At 42.4% G+C, this 18,057-nt stretch overlaps 5 protein-coding genes across 5 annotated transcripts; 2 read left to right on the top strand and 3 right to left on the bottom strand.

Moving 5' to 3' along the window:
* Window positions 1-127: 127 nt before the first annotated feature.
* Window positions 128-2,622, bottom strand: LOC108135106 (glycerophosphodiester phosphodiesterase 1). The gene is made up of 7 exons (XM_017255682.2): window positions 2,552-2,622; window positions 2,357-2,491; window positions 1,954-2,273; window positions 1,712-1,863; window positions 1,441-1,645; window positions 1,203-1,378; window positions 128-887 (listed from the first exon to the last, which is right to left on the bottom strand). Exons 3-7 carry the CDS (start codon window positions 2,260-2,262, stop codon window positions 734-736), a joined length of 996 nt encoding a protein of 331 aa, XP_017111171.1. The 5' UTR covers window positions 2,263-2,273; window positions 2,357-2,491; window positions 2,552-2,622; the 3' UTR covers window positions 128-733.
* A 458-nt stretch (window positions 2,623-3,080) lies between these two features.
* On the bottom strand, window positions 3,081-4,870 carry LOC108135107 (trypsin-4). The gene is made up of 3 exons (XM_017255683.2): window positions 3,869-4,870; window positions 3,333-3,373; window positions 3,081-3,277 (listed from the first exon to the last, which is right to left on the bottom strand). The coding sequence occupies exons 1-3, from the start codon at window positions 4,486-4,488 to the stop codon at window positions 3,126-3,128; spliced, it is 813 nt and encodes a 270-aa protein (XP_017111172.1). The 5' UTR covers window positions 4,489-4,870; the 3' UTR covers window positions 3,081-3,125.
* A 590-nt stretch (window positions 4,871-5,460) lies between these two features.
* Window positions 5,461-14,674, top strand: LOC108135111 (serine/threonine-protein kinase PAK 2). Its single transcript, XM_017255700.2, has 2 exons — window positions 5,461-8,486; window positions 12,496-14,674. The coding sequence occupies exon 1, from the start codon at window positions 6,564-6,566 to the stop codon at window positions 8,262-8,264; it is 1,701 nt and encodes a 566-aa protein (XP_017111189.1). The 5' UTR covers window positions 5,461-6,563; the 3' UTR covers window positions 8,265-8,486; window positions 12,496-14,674.
* Window positions 14,675-14,770: 96 nt separating this feature from the next.
* On the bottom strand, window positions 14,771-16,486 carry LOC108135112 (methionine synthase reductase). The gene is made up of 2 exons (XM_017255701.2): window positions 16,309-16,486; window positions 14,771-16,259 (listed from the first exon to the last, which is right to left on the bottom strand). The coding sequence occupies exons 1-2, from the start codon at window positions 16,396-16,398 to the stop codon at window positions 14,985-14,987; spliced, it is 1,365 nt and encodes a 454-aa protein (XP_017111190.1). The 5' UTR covers window positions 16,399-16,486; the 3' UTR covers window positions 14,771-14,984.
* Window positions 16,487-16,705: 219 nt separating this feature from the next.
* On the top strand, window positions 16,706-17,877 carry LOC108135121 (tetratricopeptide repeat protein 1). Its single transcript, XM_017255723.2, has 2 exons — window positions 16,706-17,323; window positions 17,387-17,877. The coding sequence occupies exons 1-2, from the start codon at window positions 16,809-16,811 to the stop codon at window positions 17,673-17,675; spliced, it is 804 nt and encodes a 267-aa protein (XP_017111212.1). The 5' UTR covers window positions 16,706-16,808; the 3' UTR covers window positions 17,676-17,877.
* The last annotated feature ends 180 nt before the right edge of the window (window positions 17,878-18,057 follow it).

Here is an 18,057-nt window from a genome sequence, read left to right as displayed (position 1 = left end):
CTTAAGGCATTCACACTATTAATACATATATATAGTTTTACCTTTAAGACACTATCAAAAACCCCCAAAAATAATAAAGATTCATAAACCTTATGACTGAAAACTGATTATTGAAGAAGCAGGAATATGGACTTAAATCAATCGTTGCAATCATCTTTATTTGCTATTATCATCATAATAAAAAGTAGTTTTCATTTAAACTGGTTTTTGGTATAGACACATATATCTTATGTTGGTAAACATTTTTGTTTAGGATTTTGATTACCTTTGGGATCTGGGTAACAAGGGGAATAATATAAAAGCTGGGTGTATGTATACCTAAATAGCACATCCAAAAATCATACGCCATATAGGGCATATGATGGTGTGCAGAGTACATGAGTAGAAATATTGTACATCGCGTAAAGCCTATACAAAATTTGAGAACAAGTGTTCGTTTAAAATAAAGCAAAATAAATCCATAAATAACAAAATAAATAAATCGGGACGTCAATATTAAACGAAATGCTTAACTTAAGCAAAGCACAGAACTTAACTAAATCATACTTTCAATCTCACTGGTGCTGGTAAACTGGGAATAATACTTTCTAAGGCTTCTACAAAACACATGCGTACATAAGTTCTTCTTAAAGACTAAGCTCTGCCAGCTAAATGCAAACAGTTTTGTGTAAGTGTATGTGCGTCGATCTTCGTTTGTTTGTTGTTTTCGTTCGTTCAAATCCCCAAGATCCTCTTAGGCCTTCATAAGAAGATGCGGCTCGGACCGCAGTGAATCGGTTAGATACTGGATCTTCATAGTCTTTTGAAAGTATCGCTTCTCGTTAGGTGAATTCACCATGTAGACTATTGGACGGACACCCACGTTGCGCCACAGATCGGCAATGTGCCTGAAAACGAAAATAACGTGTTTATTTTTATACCATGAACAGTAGGGCAAAGATCAAATAGTGCCAATCAAAAATAAACATTTTAATTTATTTAGAGATAAATATATTAATATGAAAAAACAGTTTTCTTTTGCTTTAAACGAACAGTTTGTACTTAATTGGATTTTCAAGTCAACGATATGTTTTTCTATTTTTGTTTAAAAATAATAATTTGGCTGAAAATGACTGTCAATAAAGATTGAAAATTTGTTTAGTTTAAAAAATTAGCTACTGTTTTATGACCTAATTAAAGTCGGCAATAATCTAATGACTTACAAGTTTATCTCTTCTTTACTTAGAAAGACCACGCTTATTCCGATTACGGGGGCAATAATGTTGCGCAAAATAGCACCGTAGATTGAAGTAACAAGTGTAGAGGACTTGAGGATAGCCAGTGACAAGAAGGTCTCGTGCCAAAGGCCGCAAATGATTTCTGGCTTCAGCTTTCGCAGCTGCAAATCCAAGAATGTTAGTCAACCACATAGAAAAGTGAATGAATGGATTTCCGACTCACCTGGTAAATAGCAAGTGGTGAGCTACTGATGACAACTGTGCGCTGGGTGAACGCCTCGTCGGTGGTCATAAACTTCTGCAGCTGGTCGAGCATCCGGGCGCTGGTGTCGTGCAGGCGCAGAAAAACCGTGGCCTGGTCAGCCTCCGCGTCCAGGAACTCGGCGAACTGTCTGAGTGAGGCCATCGATTCCGGCTCGTACTGCGACCTGTGTGCGATGACATATAAATGTGACTTAAGAGCATTTCCATTTGACTGATGTGATGTGCCTTACCCCATCGGATGGTGTTCCGTGATGTTTAGCTTTTGCAACTCGTCCAGCGACTGTTGGGCCACATTCAGGCGTTTGGGGTTGGCCAAGACTATTTCGCCGCAGGACGTGAGGCCGGCATCCAGAAGCACGTTCCGATAGCCACGTGCGAGGCACTGTTTTCACATGTTTATTCAAGGGGGTGGAAAAGGGGATGTTATTGATTTTTGTGCTGCCGACCACCGGCTCGTGACGTCACCACCCACCTTTTTAATGGCTGCCTTGGAGTTTTCGGGCGCATCAAAGCCGGCCGCCCGGTTGGCGATGGCCCAATAGCTGGGCCGATCCTCCGGCGTGCTCAGCAGGCTGAGCAGACGCTTCTCGTTGGGACTGCGCTGCAGCTTCACGAACTTGGAAGCGATGCAGACGATGAGCAGGGTGAGGGTACACCACGGTATGGCCAGGTTGCAGAACAGCCAGAATACGTTGAAGCAGAAGAGGATTAGGCTCACTGAGCAGCACAGCAGCTGGTAAATCATCTTGAGGGCCAACCACAACCAACGCCAGTAGGACATTCAGCACAAAACTAGTCGGGTAGCCGGGATATATAGAGATATAGAGTGCTGATCCGGAGTGTCTTATCCCCGTGCCCTTTTCAGACGCACTTACCCTAAATAGAATGAGTGCCGCTACTCCTCCACTGCCACTCCCTCGCCCGATCTTTGGGATTATGTGCTCCGCCTGGGCGATTGCTCCTATTTTGTGACTTTCACAAACGGATTCGTTTTCACCCCGGTTGAATGGCTATAGTTTAAAAAATACTATTTATTATTTATTATATTATAATATTATAATTTCGCGTACATTTTCCCAGCCAATTGTCTATCGGTGCGTCAGCTTATCGACAATCGTCTATCGCCCCCAATCAGCTGTTTATGTAACGGTGGTTAGGGCGCGATTTTTTTAAAAGTAGATAGTATCTACCAGACACACGAAGGACTCAATATTTTTTCTAGAAATTATATTTATAATGTTAGCAATATAACTTGTTCTTCAAAACACTTGAACAGAAGAAATAGCAAAATTATATAGAAATAGATATACCAAAAACTTGTTTAGCTAAAAATTAATTATACGCATATGAAAAGTTTACGTAGGAATCAAATAATATGTTTGTTAGAAACTTTTCCTTTATTTGTTTTTTCTTAATACAGCTTTTTTAATCAATGCCGCTACATAATCAAACCAAACTCAGATATCATTGATCTTTCTCATTGGCTTAATCTTTTTTAGGCTTATTTTTCCTTTAAATTATATGTATACTATATTAGATCTTTGAGTTGTCTACATGATCTACAGATCTAAAAAGGAATGAATTACTAAAGATTAGAACTTATGTATGCAGTAACATTTTCAATTCAATTTATTTGGCTAAAATCTACAACTTTGTGAGCAGGCGTATCCAGCGGCGAATAGTGGGATGGGCTAGGCGCGTATAGACTCCCGGATAGTATGGGTCCGCACAGCCCACTCCCCAGGATACTATTCCGATAAGGGTGCCCTGAGAGCTAATCGGTCCTCCGCTGTCACCTGCAAGACCGATCAGGTTAAGTTTTTCATTATCAACAAGGTGATTAGAACTCACCTTGACATGCGTCTGTGTTTCGAGCGGCTGCACAGAACATTCTGAAAGATTGGTAATTAAACGTTAAGACTTAATTGACTCAGTTAATGTGTCGAATCGCTGAATTGTTTAGCTTTTATCAGGCTTTGATTTTTTGTCTTTTTTTGAAGACTAAAAAATATTGTTATTTGTAATTGTGTTGAAGGGGAGTCTACAAGATTGTCTCATTGACTTGCTTACTGTTCAAAAACATTGGACTTAATACACAAATTGCATAGAATTACCTAACATAAATTGTATCTTTCGACAATATTTTATGAGGTCAACAATTTAGAAAAAAATAATTTAAATTTCCCCTTTTTCTAACCAGTTATTCAATGAAACCCTTTTAAAAGGGAAATCAACAATTTCAAAAAGTAATATAATAAATAAATAATGTTTAAATAAGTTTAAACAACATCTGGAAAAACATATACCACTGTCACATTTTACTAAATGATTTGGAGATTTATCAAATGTGTGTTTATCATGACCGGTGTTTCCCTTTCCCTACTTACGCATCGGTGACGCCTCCATGGTGTCGCAGGTCGTTGTGACACCTCTCCTGGTTAACCGTCAGGACGGTGGTGCTCTTGAGAACCGGTGACAGGACGGGATTAGTGGTGCTCATGTGTCCCCAGCCTGAGACAATGGCCGACACACTGTCCGAAATTTGTTCACCCACGGCGGGCAACCGAATGGGCGCTACTTTGCCCAGCGGCGAGCTGAGTGCTCCGTCAGCCGTTCGTAAAAGGGCCACGTCGAAGTTCATGTCAGTCCGATCGTAGGCAGGGTGCTTGTGGATGGCCTTCACCGGCTGGACAGTGCCGCCAGTGGATCGCAGGATGCTGCCCTGGCGGAGGGTGAACTCCCGGGGCTGCTGCTCGTGGCCGTCGATGCAGTGGGCGGCCGTGATGGCCCAGTTGCTGGACAGGATCGAGGCGCCGCAGATGTGCACCGTTTGGCGGCGCAGCGAGAGTTGGTATGGGAATTCGCCCTCGACGGCCTCGCGTCCGTTGACGATCCGACTGTCCGGCGTTCTTTGGGCTGCGGCATCTACGCGCGATAGCGATGCTGCCAGGATCAGACTGATCCCAGTGAGCAGGAGGCAACCGATCGGGAATCGAGGCTTTTGCATGGCTCTGCGGACGAGTGGAAACTAACCAGCATTTGGAATCCGTAAGTCGATATATTTCGCTGACGCTTTATCAATTGCGGCCGTTATCTAGTCGGGTACACGGTTTCTGAAGAAGCTGTGCCGTAATTAACCATTGTCAGTTGAGTTTTTTCATTGCCTATCTTCCAGATTCTGTGATTTTATTACTCTTTACAGCGGTGACGACGGCAATGAACTTCCGCAAGAGCATTGGGGAGATAGGGTTATGCAGCAGTGGGTCGAGGAAAGCAGAAAAGGTTTGCTTTTGTCCTTGAATTTTCTTTTTTCCGAAAGATATGATGAGGTGTTGGTGGCAAAGTAAGGTCCATTAAGACCGGGTTATCTCGAAGCCATATGGGCGAAAGCTGGAACCAAAGGAGATGTAGACAGTTGAGCACAGGGCCGGATCTAAGTGGTCTTTTTAATTAATAATTATACAATGTGCAATATTATTGAATCACCTTTCTTATTTAAAATGTTTTGTGTTATAAACTACATTATTTTGTGATAAGCGTTTTAAAAAAACAGGAAGCTAACCTTTTTTTCTAGGAATTCCTATTAATTGGTAATCATAACTTCAAAACGCATATATCCTAGAAAATATTAAATTGCCTTTCAAAATCACACTTAAAATAAAAATACATATCAAAATATGCAACTAGCCAATTTAAAAAAAAAAAACTACGAATTTTTAGTTTTTCAATTTGGGCATATGTATAAAACAATTTGCATAGATTTACATTGTGATATTTTTATGGTGCTGTTTTTACGAATACAGAAACTTATAAAGCAAACATTTTTGAAACTAGAAATTAATAATTTCGGCGTGACCATTTTTTAATTTTAGTTAGTATTAATCGATAATCCCTGACAAATATCGATAGGACCGATATTCTTAACAATCGGTGTTGGCATCGAAGTTTCTCCATCTCTAGAGAAGAAGATGGAGAAAGAGAAAGAACGAGAAAGAGAAAGAGACACAACACATCGCCGTTCGGACGTGTTTTCGCTGCGCCTCGCTAAAACTACAAAAGGCTGAATTCGAACTTAAGCTAAAGTTGAGAAAGAGGAGCAAGAAAATAACACATCTAGTCGCGTCGTCGAAAATATTAAATCACGGGATCATAATAAATAACCAATTCCCAACCTTGGGGACAAACCTTTTTCTCCGCCGATAGACGAAATTACACGCGCGCTTGTTTTTCGGCTCGTGTTAAAAAAACATAAATTGTAACGCAGAAGGAGCACCGTAAATCTGGGAAGAAAACAACCATATTAATTTGGTTGCTACTAAAAAAATATCCACTTCTTAAATTTGTATATCGTATACATCGCCACAACTCTGGTGCGAGTGCGACAGCAATAGCAGGCCGAGTGCAGCAGTGCGATTGCATCGAAGGGGAAAAACCAAAGAAGTTAATAATATTTGAGTGGAGGCTAGCTGGTAAAAACAAAATAAACGATAAACTGCTGGATAGTCATGGGACCCTGGAATAGTTGAGAACAGGAAGGGAGTTTTCGGCTCCGCAACAACAACAACAAAAACAGACAGAGGAAGAACAAGACTGCGACGGCCACTCCTTTTGTGTCCGACTTCGAGATGTGTGCGTTTGCGTGTCCGCGTCCGCCTTTGTGTCGAGCAATTGAAAACTGGTGATTGCTGAATAAATTAAGGTAGCTAAATTAATAATTAGCGAAGCAAGTGGGGCCAAAAAAAAAGTGAAAATCTTCTACGTTTTCGTAAGCAAAAGAAACTACAGCTACAGTTAGAGATAAGAAGAGCTCTCGCATACACCCACACATAGAGAAGCGCAGGCCGAACGAACGAGTGTGCGTGCGTGTGAATGTGTTTATGACTCACGGCTGGTTCAGTGAGAGGGAGAGAAAGAGAGCGAGAGTGGTGGCTTGAGTAACAGTAACAATAGAGAACGCGAACAACAACAAATCGTCTAACGTTTAGAATTTCCCAAGTCGAGCGTAACTAAACGCATTGGAAGAAAATTCCACACGCACAGATCACACAAATATAAAGGGAAAGAGAGAAAGCCGCTGAAAAGATGAGTTTCACAAAGTGGTTCAAGAAGAAGGAGGCGATCTCCGAGATCGGCGCGCCCACAAACTTCCAGCGTCACTTCCATGTCTCGCGGAACCAGGAGACGGGAGATCTGGAAGGTCTTCCAGCGCCCTGGCTGCGCCTGATGAACCAACAGATCACACGCGATGAACAGGACAAAAATCCTGATGCCGCCTACCATGCCGTGAAATACTACAACTACTCGATCAAAAAGAAGGAGAACGAGGCCTTCAAGCCCTTCATCACCGAGGATGTGATCCACGAGGAGTCCAAGGAGATCGAGAACTATGTGAACTACAAAAACAAGCACAAGTCACAGGATCCGGAGAAATCCGACGACGACGGCAGCTCCACGACTACGGAGACGGAAAGCAGCAGCGGTTGCGGCTCCTCGGCGGGCAACAGCAACAGCAGCAGCATCAATGACAGCAGCCAGCAGTCGGCAGTGCCGCTGGACGCCTTGGAGGAAGTGTTCAAGGAGCTTAAGTCCAATCTGGAGCACCGCGAAACGCTAAAGGCGGCGCCCCAGGAGCCGCCCCCAGTGCCGCCCAAGAAATCGCCACATGCCATGCCGCCCAAGCCACAGATCAAGCCCAAACCCCGGAATGTTACCCAGAAGTTCTCCCGCACCTCGGATCTCCGGCGAGAGGAGGATTCCGACAACCAGCATAAAATCAACACGGACACCATTATTATCAAGCCAGCCGGCGGTGCCCAGGATGCCGGAGCGGATGACAATCCGGATGAGACGATACTGCGCCGCTCCAAGGAGAAGCGGGCCCAGAAGACCGATGCTGAGATCTACGACGAGCTCCGGGCTATTTGCAACCCCGAGGATCCCAGGGAGCGCTACAAGACCGCCCAGGAGGTGGGCAAAGGTGCCTCTGGAATCGTGTTCATAGCCAACGACTTGCAAAACGAGTCGCAGGTGGCCGTCAAGACCATCGACATGAAGAATCAGTCCTCCAAGGACCTCATACTCACCGAAATCCGGGTGCTCAAGGACTTCAACCACAAGAACCTGGTAAACTTCCTCGATGCTTACCTGCTGGAGCCTGAGGACCAGCTGTGGGTGGTCATGGAGTACATGGACGGCGGCCCGCTGACCGACGTCGTTACCGAGACTGTGATGAAGGAGCGCCAAATTGCGTGCGTCTGCCGCGAGACGCTCTACGCGATCAGCTTCCTGCACGCCAAAGGCATCATTCACCGGGACATCAAGTCGGACAACGTGCTGCTTGGCATGGATGGCTGCGTCAAAGTGACGGACTTTGGGTTCTGCGCCAACATCGAAGGCGATGAGAAGCGGCAGACAATGGTGGGCACCCCATATTGGATGGCGCCCGAGGTAGTTACGCGCAAAAAGTACGGCAAAAAGGTGGACATCTGGTCCATCGGCATCATGGCCATAGAGATGATCGAAGGCCAGCCACCCTACCTGTACGAGACTCCGCTCCGCGCCCTCTACCTGATCGCGGCCAATGGTCGGCCGGACATTAAGAGCTGGGACAAGCTTAGTCCCAACCTGCAGGACTTCCTCGACCGCTGCCTCCAGGTGGAGGTGGACCGAAGGGCCACCGCCGACGAGCTCCTCAGCCATCCGTTCCTCAACGACTGCAGCGAGGTCAAGGCCCTGGTGCCCAACATCAAGGCCGCCAAGAAAGTGCTGCGCCGCAACGTATAGTTGCTGTGTAATCACCGGGCGGCCAGGTTGCTCTACGCGTGATCGGAAGCGGGATCGGGATCTGCCCCGTGTGTATATTGAGTTTTCAATGTAAATTTGTTTTGTGTGGACGAAACCGGAACTGAAACTGGAACAGAATGCTGATCGTAGTCGTTGTAGTGTGTACAACCGTAGAAATAGCGAATGCAGGACTAGGACCCGGCAACTCCCCTTCGAAAACAGGTAAGTCCCGCTTACTGACCGCCCTTCGAATACCCAGGTAGCCCAGCCCATCTGGCCGAGCTCATTATTCAAGCGAAGCGATATATCCATTTCAACGGAAACCTTTTCGCAATCGCGCATGTGGAAACAGAGGCTGTCGGTTTATTGGCCGATGGGTTAGTTTCACTGCGTTGTCCAAATTTTGTCAAAAACCTAAACCCAAAACGGCGATAGTTGGCTATCTTGACTCTCTTAATCAGTAACTGGCTCCGGTTCGAACAACATATAAAATTCGATCAAGGTTGCGAATTGCACGAGGCTTTTGTCTCTTAATTTGTTTTTGTGCTTTAATAGTTAGAAAAGAGAATGCTGAACTCGGTAAATGACTTGCAACGCCACGAAGAGTAAATATGCTTTTCGACAAATTTAAAACTTTAAAGAAATTAGAGTCAAACTGCCAACACTGATCTAAAAATTACGCTCTCCTCGTTAAAGCATAGATATCGTACTACGTACTTGTTTATTTAAATTAAAATACAATTACAACATTTTTATACAAAGCTTTATTTGCAAACAAGAGCGAAAAAAAAACTCTGAATGCATTTTCTTGATTTAAAATCACAAAAAAAAGTTCCATTGAATAAGATTTTTTTCAATTAAAGTGTTAAAGTTAACGTCATTAATGTAAAATCATCTTTCTAGATGATATTTTAACGTTAATATGTAAATAGATATTTTTGTCCTTAAACTTTCTGCACATTTTTTTGTAAGACTTTATAGGATATATTTATTTTTATATATTTTTAAGAAATGTTTCCTAAAAATGAACTGTGTGTTTCTGCCAGTTGCACTTACTCTTTCCCTAGAGCATGTCCCGCTATTTGGCAAGAGCTAATGTTGCATTCATTTTTTTGTCTTTCATTTGCCCACCTATTACGTATGGTACATACATACGTGCAGAGTTTTTTTTTGCACAAGACATCCCATTGAAGACTGACAATGGACGAAAAAATGAAAGAAGCCTCTCCGGCAGCAGCAACAAACAACAACTAAGTACGCAATTTAACACGCTCGTTCGCATTTCCTGTTTGGAATATCGCTTTGTCTGGCCAAAAAATATTCATACATCATAATAAAGAAAACTTTAATTCACACACAAACAGCACAGAAAACACCTACGCGCATCGGAGTGCATGTGTGTTGGCCTTATCAGCCGAGTACAACACACAATATAAGTGCTATTGTAATTCCCCTCGGCTGTCCAGAAAACCGGAGCCGACCGAAATTTATCAAATTCTTAGAACAATTTTTTGTCCAATTTCGATGTGATAAGCACAGCAAAAAAAAACCTAGATCGTGAAAGTTCTACGATAAAGAGAGAGAGAGCGGTGGGAGAGCGAAAGTGGAGTCACACAGAATGAGAGTGTGTATAATTGATTCTGATGGCGGTGCTCCCACACTCTTGCCCCTCTCCATCTTTGCTCGCCCTCCCACTTACTCAACTTAATTGCTTGTGCTGCAGGAACAAGCGAGAGATGGCGACGTCGCGACTTGGCTGCGCTATTTATACCCTCTCCCACTCCCACTTTTGCCTTGGCTCTTTCCCTCCATTGTGATGCACCGGCTCTTCATCTTTCAGGGGCGGATTCGAATACAGTTAATAATGAAACGGAAAACGGATAAAAATGAAATTTATTTTGTCATAATATTATTTTTATAAGGGTTATGGGGCATACCCTGTTAGCTTCTCTGGATCCGCCCCTGGCTTCTTTTTCAACTTCTACCGGATCTCTAGGCTCTTTATTTGTTTATATTACTGGCGCATACTTTTGCTTTCCGTGAGAGGGAGAAAGAGAGTGATATGGATTTGCTTGCTTGCGGATATTGAAATCTTGAATGCTGTGAATGTACTGGAAACAGGGGAAAAGGGCTGCAAAGGGGTTTTGCGAAATTCCGCAAAAGCTGAAATATTTTCTTCTTTTCCGTTCTGGCTTCTGGGCGTGGAACCTCGATGCTGGGGCCAAAGTACAACTGGCTACACAGAAAAATAGCAAATTGATGTTAAATTTATATTTAATTTCTTTTTGATTTGTAATGTCTGGTCATTTTTACTTTTCTGGTAAAAATCAAATCACCCTGCCAAATAAATAACAATATTTATCCATTTTTAAGTCGCATATATATCTATATCAAATTTAAATATTAGAAAATACTAGTTTATTATTTTTTACTTATGATATAAAAATATATGAATGTTCATGAAATAGATAAATTTATTACCACTATTTTTCTCTCTGTGTTGCCATGTGTGCGATAGTGAGTGAAAGGGCCTCGTGAATCCCCAGATACATTTGGAAATGGCCTAGCGAGCGACGCCCAAAGACCCAGAAATAATGACTAAACCACTCACATATAGTTCGATTTGGAATGGCGCCGTGGAATGATAATTTCACCTTGCTCAAAAGGTTTTTCGGCTGCTTGTCTGCGTGTGTGAGTGTTTCGTTTATTGAACCACACAAGTTGTTGTTTGGTAGCTATGCGGAATTTTAGATGATTCATTCATTACTTTGCGCCAGAGACTTGTTTCCCACCCAACGTCGAAGGGGGCGGTGTTTATGAACGACCCACCCCCCGGTGGGTCCCCGGACCGATCACGCAAGATAACAATGCAAAGTTGTGTATTATACTCAATCCCAATCCACTGGTTTTAGTAACATTTGCGAACGGTTGTTTTGTCAGAGTTTTCAATGCCTGCGACATACTCATCCACACTCACACATAAGCACATGCCCTCACTGCAAGTACACTAGCAATAAAAATATATATTTCTGCTGTGCGACTCAGTGGATCGCAATGTAATGTGTGCATGCATTGGTACACGATCCACAAGTGAACTTCTTTCGGCCCTCTTTTCATCTGGAACGCGCTCTCATTTGCCTGCCAACCAACTATCAGCTACACAGAAAAAATTATATTACTTAAAGATGTTACAAATGTTATACTACAAAACTAAAATTAACAGATTCAAACAAAAACAAACTCAGAACTCAACTCGATTTATCATTTATTCATCTGAAAAGTGAATTTATACGTAAATTATTAATGTCTTCCTAGGATTTCGATTTAAAACTACAAAACAACTTTTTTTCTGTGTGACTATTCTGTTCGTTTCTGTTTTCGTCAAAGAAAAACTGTGTGGAAAACTGAAAATGCTCGGCAGACCGCATTTCATTGAAATCGAAGCGTGACTTTGGAGCGGGTGCCGCTTCACATGCTGATAAATATAAACAATTATTGTGCTGATAATTGACGCTCTCAGCTCTCCCATGGCATAACAATAGTTCTTTTCAACAACAGAGAGAACAAGGGTAGGGGAGTCGAACGAACGTAATGGGCAAACGACGCCAAAAGATTATGCAGATACCCCCTGAAATTCCCCATCAAATGGGGCGCCATAAAAATAGGACTGATAATGCATTATTAATTATAAAGTGCAGTCCACCTGACCTCAACCCCGCAACTCAAGGCCCGCCCACCTGGCGTGAGTGTTACGATCTATTTTAAACAACTGCTTTGGCCAGCTAATCAGCTGGTTCTATCAAATGCGCTGATAAGGGGCCCGCCGATAACGAAACAGTTGTTTGATTAGTTAACTTTGCTTTACGCTTCCCGAAAAATTTTGTTTTTGGCCATACAGACACTTGTTTGAAAGGATTAGGTCCATCTTGCTTAAGAAGCTTATTATTGGAAATCACTTTAAGAGTGGAATCGTTTTTACAATATCTTATAAAAATATAGTATTAATTTTTTTTTAATTGTGTGCTTTCACTTTACCTATATTTGTGCCCGCTAGTGTACATTCTTTTGCCCATAAACGTATTTCAGGGTGATGACAATTATTAGAGGTCGATGTGTTAATTATTCGCTATCTCATTTTCGTTTTGCCATTTTTCTTGTCTGCAGTGCAGCAAATCTGACCTGAAAGTTAAACAACAACAAATAACTAACGCTTTTTTCTTTTTTTTTGCAGCACGAGGAAGTAAGGGCAGAGAGATGACCATACAGCGGAAAATTCAGAGGGAAACCGTCGCAAAACCGTGGATCCATATCGCATCGCTCGAGCAGTTCATCGATGGCTTAGGGGCGGGGGTAACGCTTAGATTAGATTGTCCTATGGCAAATTAGCTTACTTCGTACAGGGCGCATATACTCTATATGTGACCAAGCACACAAACACGCACATATGATATAGATACTGTATTATTAACTGTAGGGACATAAGTTTGATTACACTTTATATACCCGTATATATACATAATTGTGATTTAAGCGATTTTATCAAATCTGCATTATGCGATTCTTTATAAAATTCGTCGTAGTCAGTAAGTGCAAACGAGCCCTAAAACAGAAAATATGCAATACCTATTGTAAATTACCAAAAACAGAAAAAAAACTCAAAACAAAAACAAAAACAAAGGCGATAATTATAGCAAGTCGAAATGAGTGTAACAAGTGCCATTAGGACTAGAGCTAGCAGCAGCAAGCGACACACCAGCAACAGCAAAATTATCTCCACAATTTATGCATTTCCCGTAGAATACAGATATCAATGCAACAGATAACTAATTAGACACCTAGCCGGAGCATGTAAATTAGCTGATATTCACAGTGTTGACGGGATTGAGGAAAAAACGTTTGATATTCCATTTTAATTAGTACAAACTTAAGACTAACCAAAACGCCACAAAAGAACAAATTAAAATAGACTTCCCTGTTCCTTCCCCGAGAGATTTTGCCATACGCACAAAGAAAATTGTAGTTCTAAACAAAACCCTATCACAATAGAACTGTTATATAACTTGGTAATGTGTGTGTCAAAGCTAAAGTGAATTACTGATTCAAAGAATATCCCTACAGGGAGTATATGCATATAGAAGTGGTATACGTACACTAAACCTAGTCCCAACGGGAATTAAAAGCAATGCAAATTGCTGAAGAGAATATCATGAAGAGGCACTAATCCACACCTAAGCCTTGGCCAAAAAGGTTGTTTTCTTTTCTCTTTTTAAATAGAATATTTTATGCTATTTACCACCACAAGATTTGTTCGAGAATTATAGCTAGAACTAGTCGCCACACTTTCTAAATATTTTAGTGAAACACAACGAAGAAGGAACAAAAAAGGGCGCATTCAAAGATCTTTAACCAGCCGACGTTAGCTTTTTTTAACTGTTATGTATACACTTACCGATAGGGATTATCTTTTACTTGCAATTCTTAAGAAAGTAGGCAATGGATTGCTGCTGCTGCAGATCGGTTCATAGTTAAATTTTATATACGAAACGAAATCCCAATTTTTGGCCTATAATTATGCATTAATATTTTAAAAGAGCTTAACCATTAATTAAAAATTTACTTGATTTTCTTAGTTTAGCTTAAATGAGTATTAGGCAAGGCAACGAACGGAGAGTATTTTAGGGTCAGTATATATTGGTTTTAATAGACTTTTTGGAAACCGAGACATACCCGACATTACATATTCGCGAATGCATTTAAGACGAACGCAAATATTGCAATTGATAACGTAAATGTAAATGAAACTTTAGTCTTCAAACCAAACAAAGAACAACAAAAGGTAGCATAATTTTTTATACGCAACTTTTATTGCAATTGTAAAGGGACGAATAGGCGAAAGAAGAAGCTGACATCAATTTTGATCGATTCGCAATGATATGAATATACACAAAAGAATTGGCTCTATTTCAATTAAACTTAAATGTAGTTAAAATACAAGATGCATATTATTGTGCAAGGTCAACCTGACTTGCCAAATAAAATAAAAAATATGATAAATAACACGAAGATATAGATATTTAGAAACGCGTAAAAACAATAACGATACATTAGCGCATTATCGATCGCTTTAATTCAATGGGCAAACCCCCAATACATTTTATGTTTTATGTGCGCACGTTTAGTTTTGCTTGAAACCTAAGTCGTATTCGTATATTCTACCATTATTTAGATTTATTTTGCAATTTACCACTTAAGTCAACCTTATACACAGACCCAAAACCATTTAGTTTTCGTAGCCCCATCCACTTCGATCATTGAAGATGGCCCTCACAATTGTATGTATTTAGTTTACCTTGCACTGTAATTTTTATTTTGTGTTGTTAAATATATCGTTATTTACTTATTCGACCAAAGCATTCTGTTGGAACATTTTTATGTTAAGGCTGCAGTCAAAATAATAGCAAATCGGGTTTTAAGTACTTAAAATTTTTCACAAATCGATATAATTAAACTAAGCTTTAATTCTTCTGCAATATTTATTTTAACATTGGTAAAAAAAACGATACAAAAGAAAAACCAAAACAAATTTAAAATTCAAAAGGAAGTTCCCTTTTCGTTCCGAAAGAAGTTGAAGAAAAAAGCAAAAGTAAAACAAAATTAAACTGTAAGAGCATCTAGAGAGGCTTCTTCTACGGAGCTATTGACTGCACATAGAGTGCTTCCTTAAAGCCAAACATCCTCGCGATATTTGCCCTGAGCCTTTAGTTCTTTCAGCTGCCGAACGGCCTCCTCCTCAGTGAGATGCAAAACTTTCTGCAGGCACAGGCTTAAGCCATTGGCAATGGACTGGGAAATCTTGGCACCATCGGCACAGACGTATATCACAGTCTCTGGCTTTAATATAAACTTGACCAGATCCTCGCCATCCTCCGCCAGCATTTCTTGCACATAGCCTGGCGATTCTCCTCGCGAATGACACATGCGCAGTCGCTCCAAAACTGCCGATTTATGCCAGGCTTCAAGTTGATCCCGCTTCAGAATAGCTTCTGGTGTCTTGGCACCAACATAAAGCCAGGAATGACCCTTTTCCCGCTGCGGCTGTTGGCTTATAAGCTTTTCTTTGTGGGCCACGAAGCCGAGGAACGGTGCCAGACCAGTGCCCACCGCAATGAGTACTTGGTTGCTGCCCAGATCCTGCTCGGTGTAGCGGAATGCGTTGTTTACTCGGGGGTAGATAACCACATGAGCGGGCTGCTCCGGATTGATTTGTTGGACTCTCGCCTCCAACATGCTGGTTGTGACCCCTGGCTTGTAGCTGAGCAGGGAATAGATTATGCGGAGCTCCTGGTCGCCGGCTTCCAAAGGACTGTTGGCTATGGAATACGGTCGTGGCAAAAGACGTGGCAAGTGTTCTGCCAGGAAGGCAAGCGGTGGCCTGCAGTCACCGCAAAGCTCAAGAATATCCATGAAGAGTAGCCCCTGCTCCAGGATAAGGGAATTGTAGTGCTTGGTGGCCTGTTTGGAGGACAGACAGGCCAGGAAGCTGCGCTCCCGTTCGTTGCTTGTAAATCCCGCCAGGGCACTGAGAAGCTGCTTCTGCGGCACAAAGCAAAGAGACAAGCAGTGGGTGAGGATCTCCCTTGGACTCGTCGCTGTCGGAATGTGAGCGGGTAGCTTGGCGCTCTTATTGGCGCAGTGCAGCACCAGCTTCAAATGGCAGCTAGTGTCTGCCTGGTCCTTCAGTTCTAGCCGCTGGAGCAGCTTTTCCACCAGTTCGGGTTTGTTGCTGGGCATAATGCCAATGGTGTCACCGGGTTGATAATCAAACGACGACTCCAGGGTCAACTCCACCACGCGTTTTGTCTCCGTAGCCTTGTCTGCTGCCACGAGCAATGTGTTCCCCTTTATTACCACTGACCGCGGTTGGAAGTCAGGACGGGCGAATGGGAACTTTAATACCTCGCCGCATCTTAGTTGGGCACATGTATCAATTTGTGTCTGCAAGTAAGGCGTTTAAGAGCTTTTCCCATGTTTGTGCCGCTCTCACCTGTTCATCCCCAGTAAAGCACACCTCCAGATTACCGACCAGCGGCTTGGCGGGGATATATTCACTCAGAATATACGCTCCAATGTCCATTTTATCTGGATTTGGTGATTCGCATGTCAAGGAGGGTTGCAGCAGACAGGAGCGCCAAAACAGCAGTGTTGGGAAAGATCTAATTTTGTTCAGGCAAAAAGTTTAAAAAAAAAGAATACAGCTTAGTAAGAAATTGCGGCTTCAAATGTATTTTTATTTACGTAAAAGTATGTATTATTTATAAATTCTGAGGCTGTTTGAAGTTTTTAATTTTATTAAATTATTGCTCTAAAATTGTACCCATGTTATGTTGGGATTTCCCAGCACTGCATCTCAAAGAATATACTAATTACATACTAACGGCGGGCTGTTATCGATAGGCACTGTTATCGGCAGCATGAGGAGCTTTATTTGTTGCTGCACAAAAAACTAAATTTTCCCATAAACGAGCAGGATTAAAATCCAACAGGATGGCCGACAACGCCAACAGTGACGACGAGTTCCAGGACGCGATCGGAGAGGAGATCACAGAGAAGGAGGCCACCAGCACGCGGCTGAGCGAGAAGGATGTGGACGAGATCGTGGAGAAGCAGAGCCAGCTGGCGTTGGATGACGAAGCGGAACAGGGAGCGGCGGGCGGAGATTGTGTAGTGACACCACCGACAGTGGACTCCGAGATATCTATCGAGGAGCTGCGCGAACGGGAGAAGGAACTAAGCCCCGAGCAGCTGGCAGCGAACAAGGAGAAGGCCGACAAACTGAAGCTGGAGGGTAACGAGCTTTTTAAGAACGACGATCCCGAAGGCGCCGCCAGGACATACACAGAAGCCCTGGGCATCTGCCCCTCCGACAGCACAAAGGAACGAGCGGTGCTCTACGGAAACAGGGCGGCTGCCAAGATAAAGCTGGAGGCCAACAAAGCGGCCATCGACGACTGCACAAAGGCCATCGAACTGTGGCCGGAGTATGTGAGAGTGCTCCTGAGGTGGGGTTAAATATGAAACCATCAGACTGCCTTGTCTCCTAAAACTCTACTTCCTCCTTGCAGGCGGGCCAAACTCTACGAGCAGGACGACAAACCCGATGAGGCCTTGGAGGACTATAAAAAGGTGGCTGAGATTGATCCTGGACAGCAGGAGGCACGCGAGGCTCAAATTCGCCTGCCGCCCATTATTAACGAGCGCAATGAGAAGCTCAAGAACGAGATGATGTCAAGCCTGAAGGATCTGGGCAATATGATACTCAAGCCGTTCGGACTGTCCACACAGAATTTCCAAATGCAACAGGATCCCAACACGGGCTCGTATTCCATAAACTTTAACCAAAAACCCAGCTAGTTAAAAGTTTTGCCTAAAAAGAAATAAAGCTGTTTTCGAGGATATTGTAAAAATAACAGTTTAGCCCTAGCAAGACGTGACCAAGTCACAGTTTTCGTACATTTTACACCTCCATCAATAGAAAATATACGCATTTTAATCACTATCAGGTTACTAAAAAGTTGCGCTTAAGATAATCTGAAAATATATAATTTTTCTCAGATTTTTACTGTTATTATTTTATAATATGCATAATGAGATATGCAGTAACGTAATAGGTTCCTTCCGAGTTTGAATCCCTTCTTGTTAATTAAATGTTATAGGCAATTAAAATTAGTTTTTTAATTACAAATCTAAACATTTTTTGGTAAGTCGTGACCAAGTCGCAGTTCACATGCTGTCA

This window comes from Drosophila elegans, unplaced genomic scaffold (genome assembly GCF_018152505.1).
Source record: "Drosophila elegans isolate 14027-0461.03 unplaced genomic scaffold, ASM1815250v1 contig_476, whole genome shotgun sequence".
NCBI classification, from domain to species: Eukaryota; Metazoa; Arthropoda; class Insecta; order Diptera; family Drosophilidae; genus Drosophila; species Drosophila elegans.
This window is presented reverse-complemented; position numbering and strand designations above follow the sequence as displayed.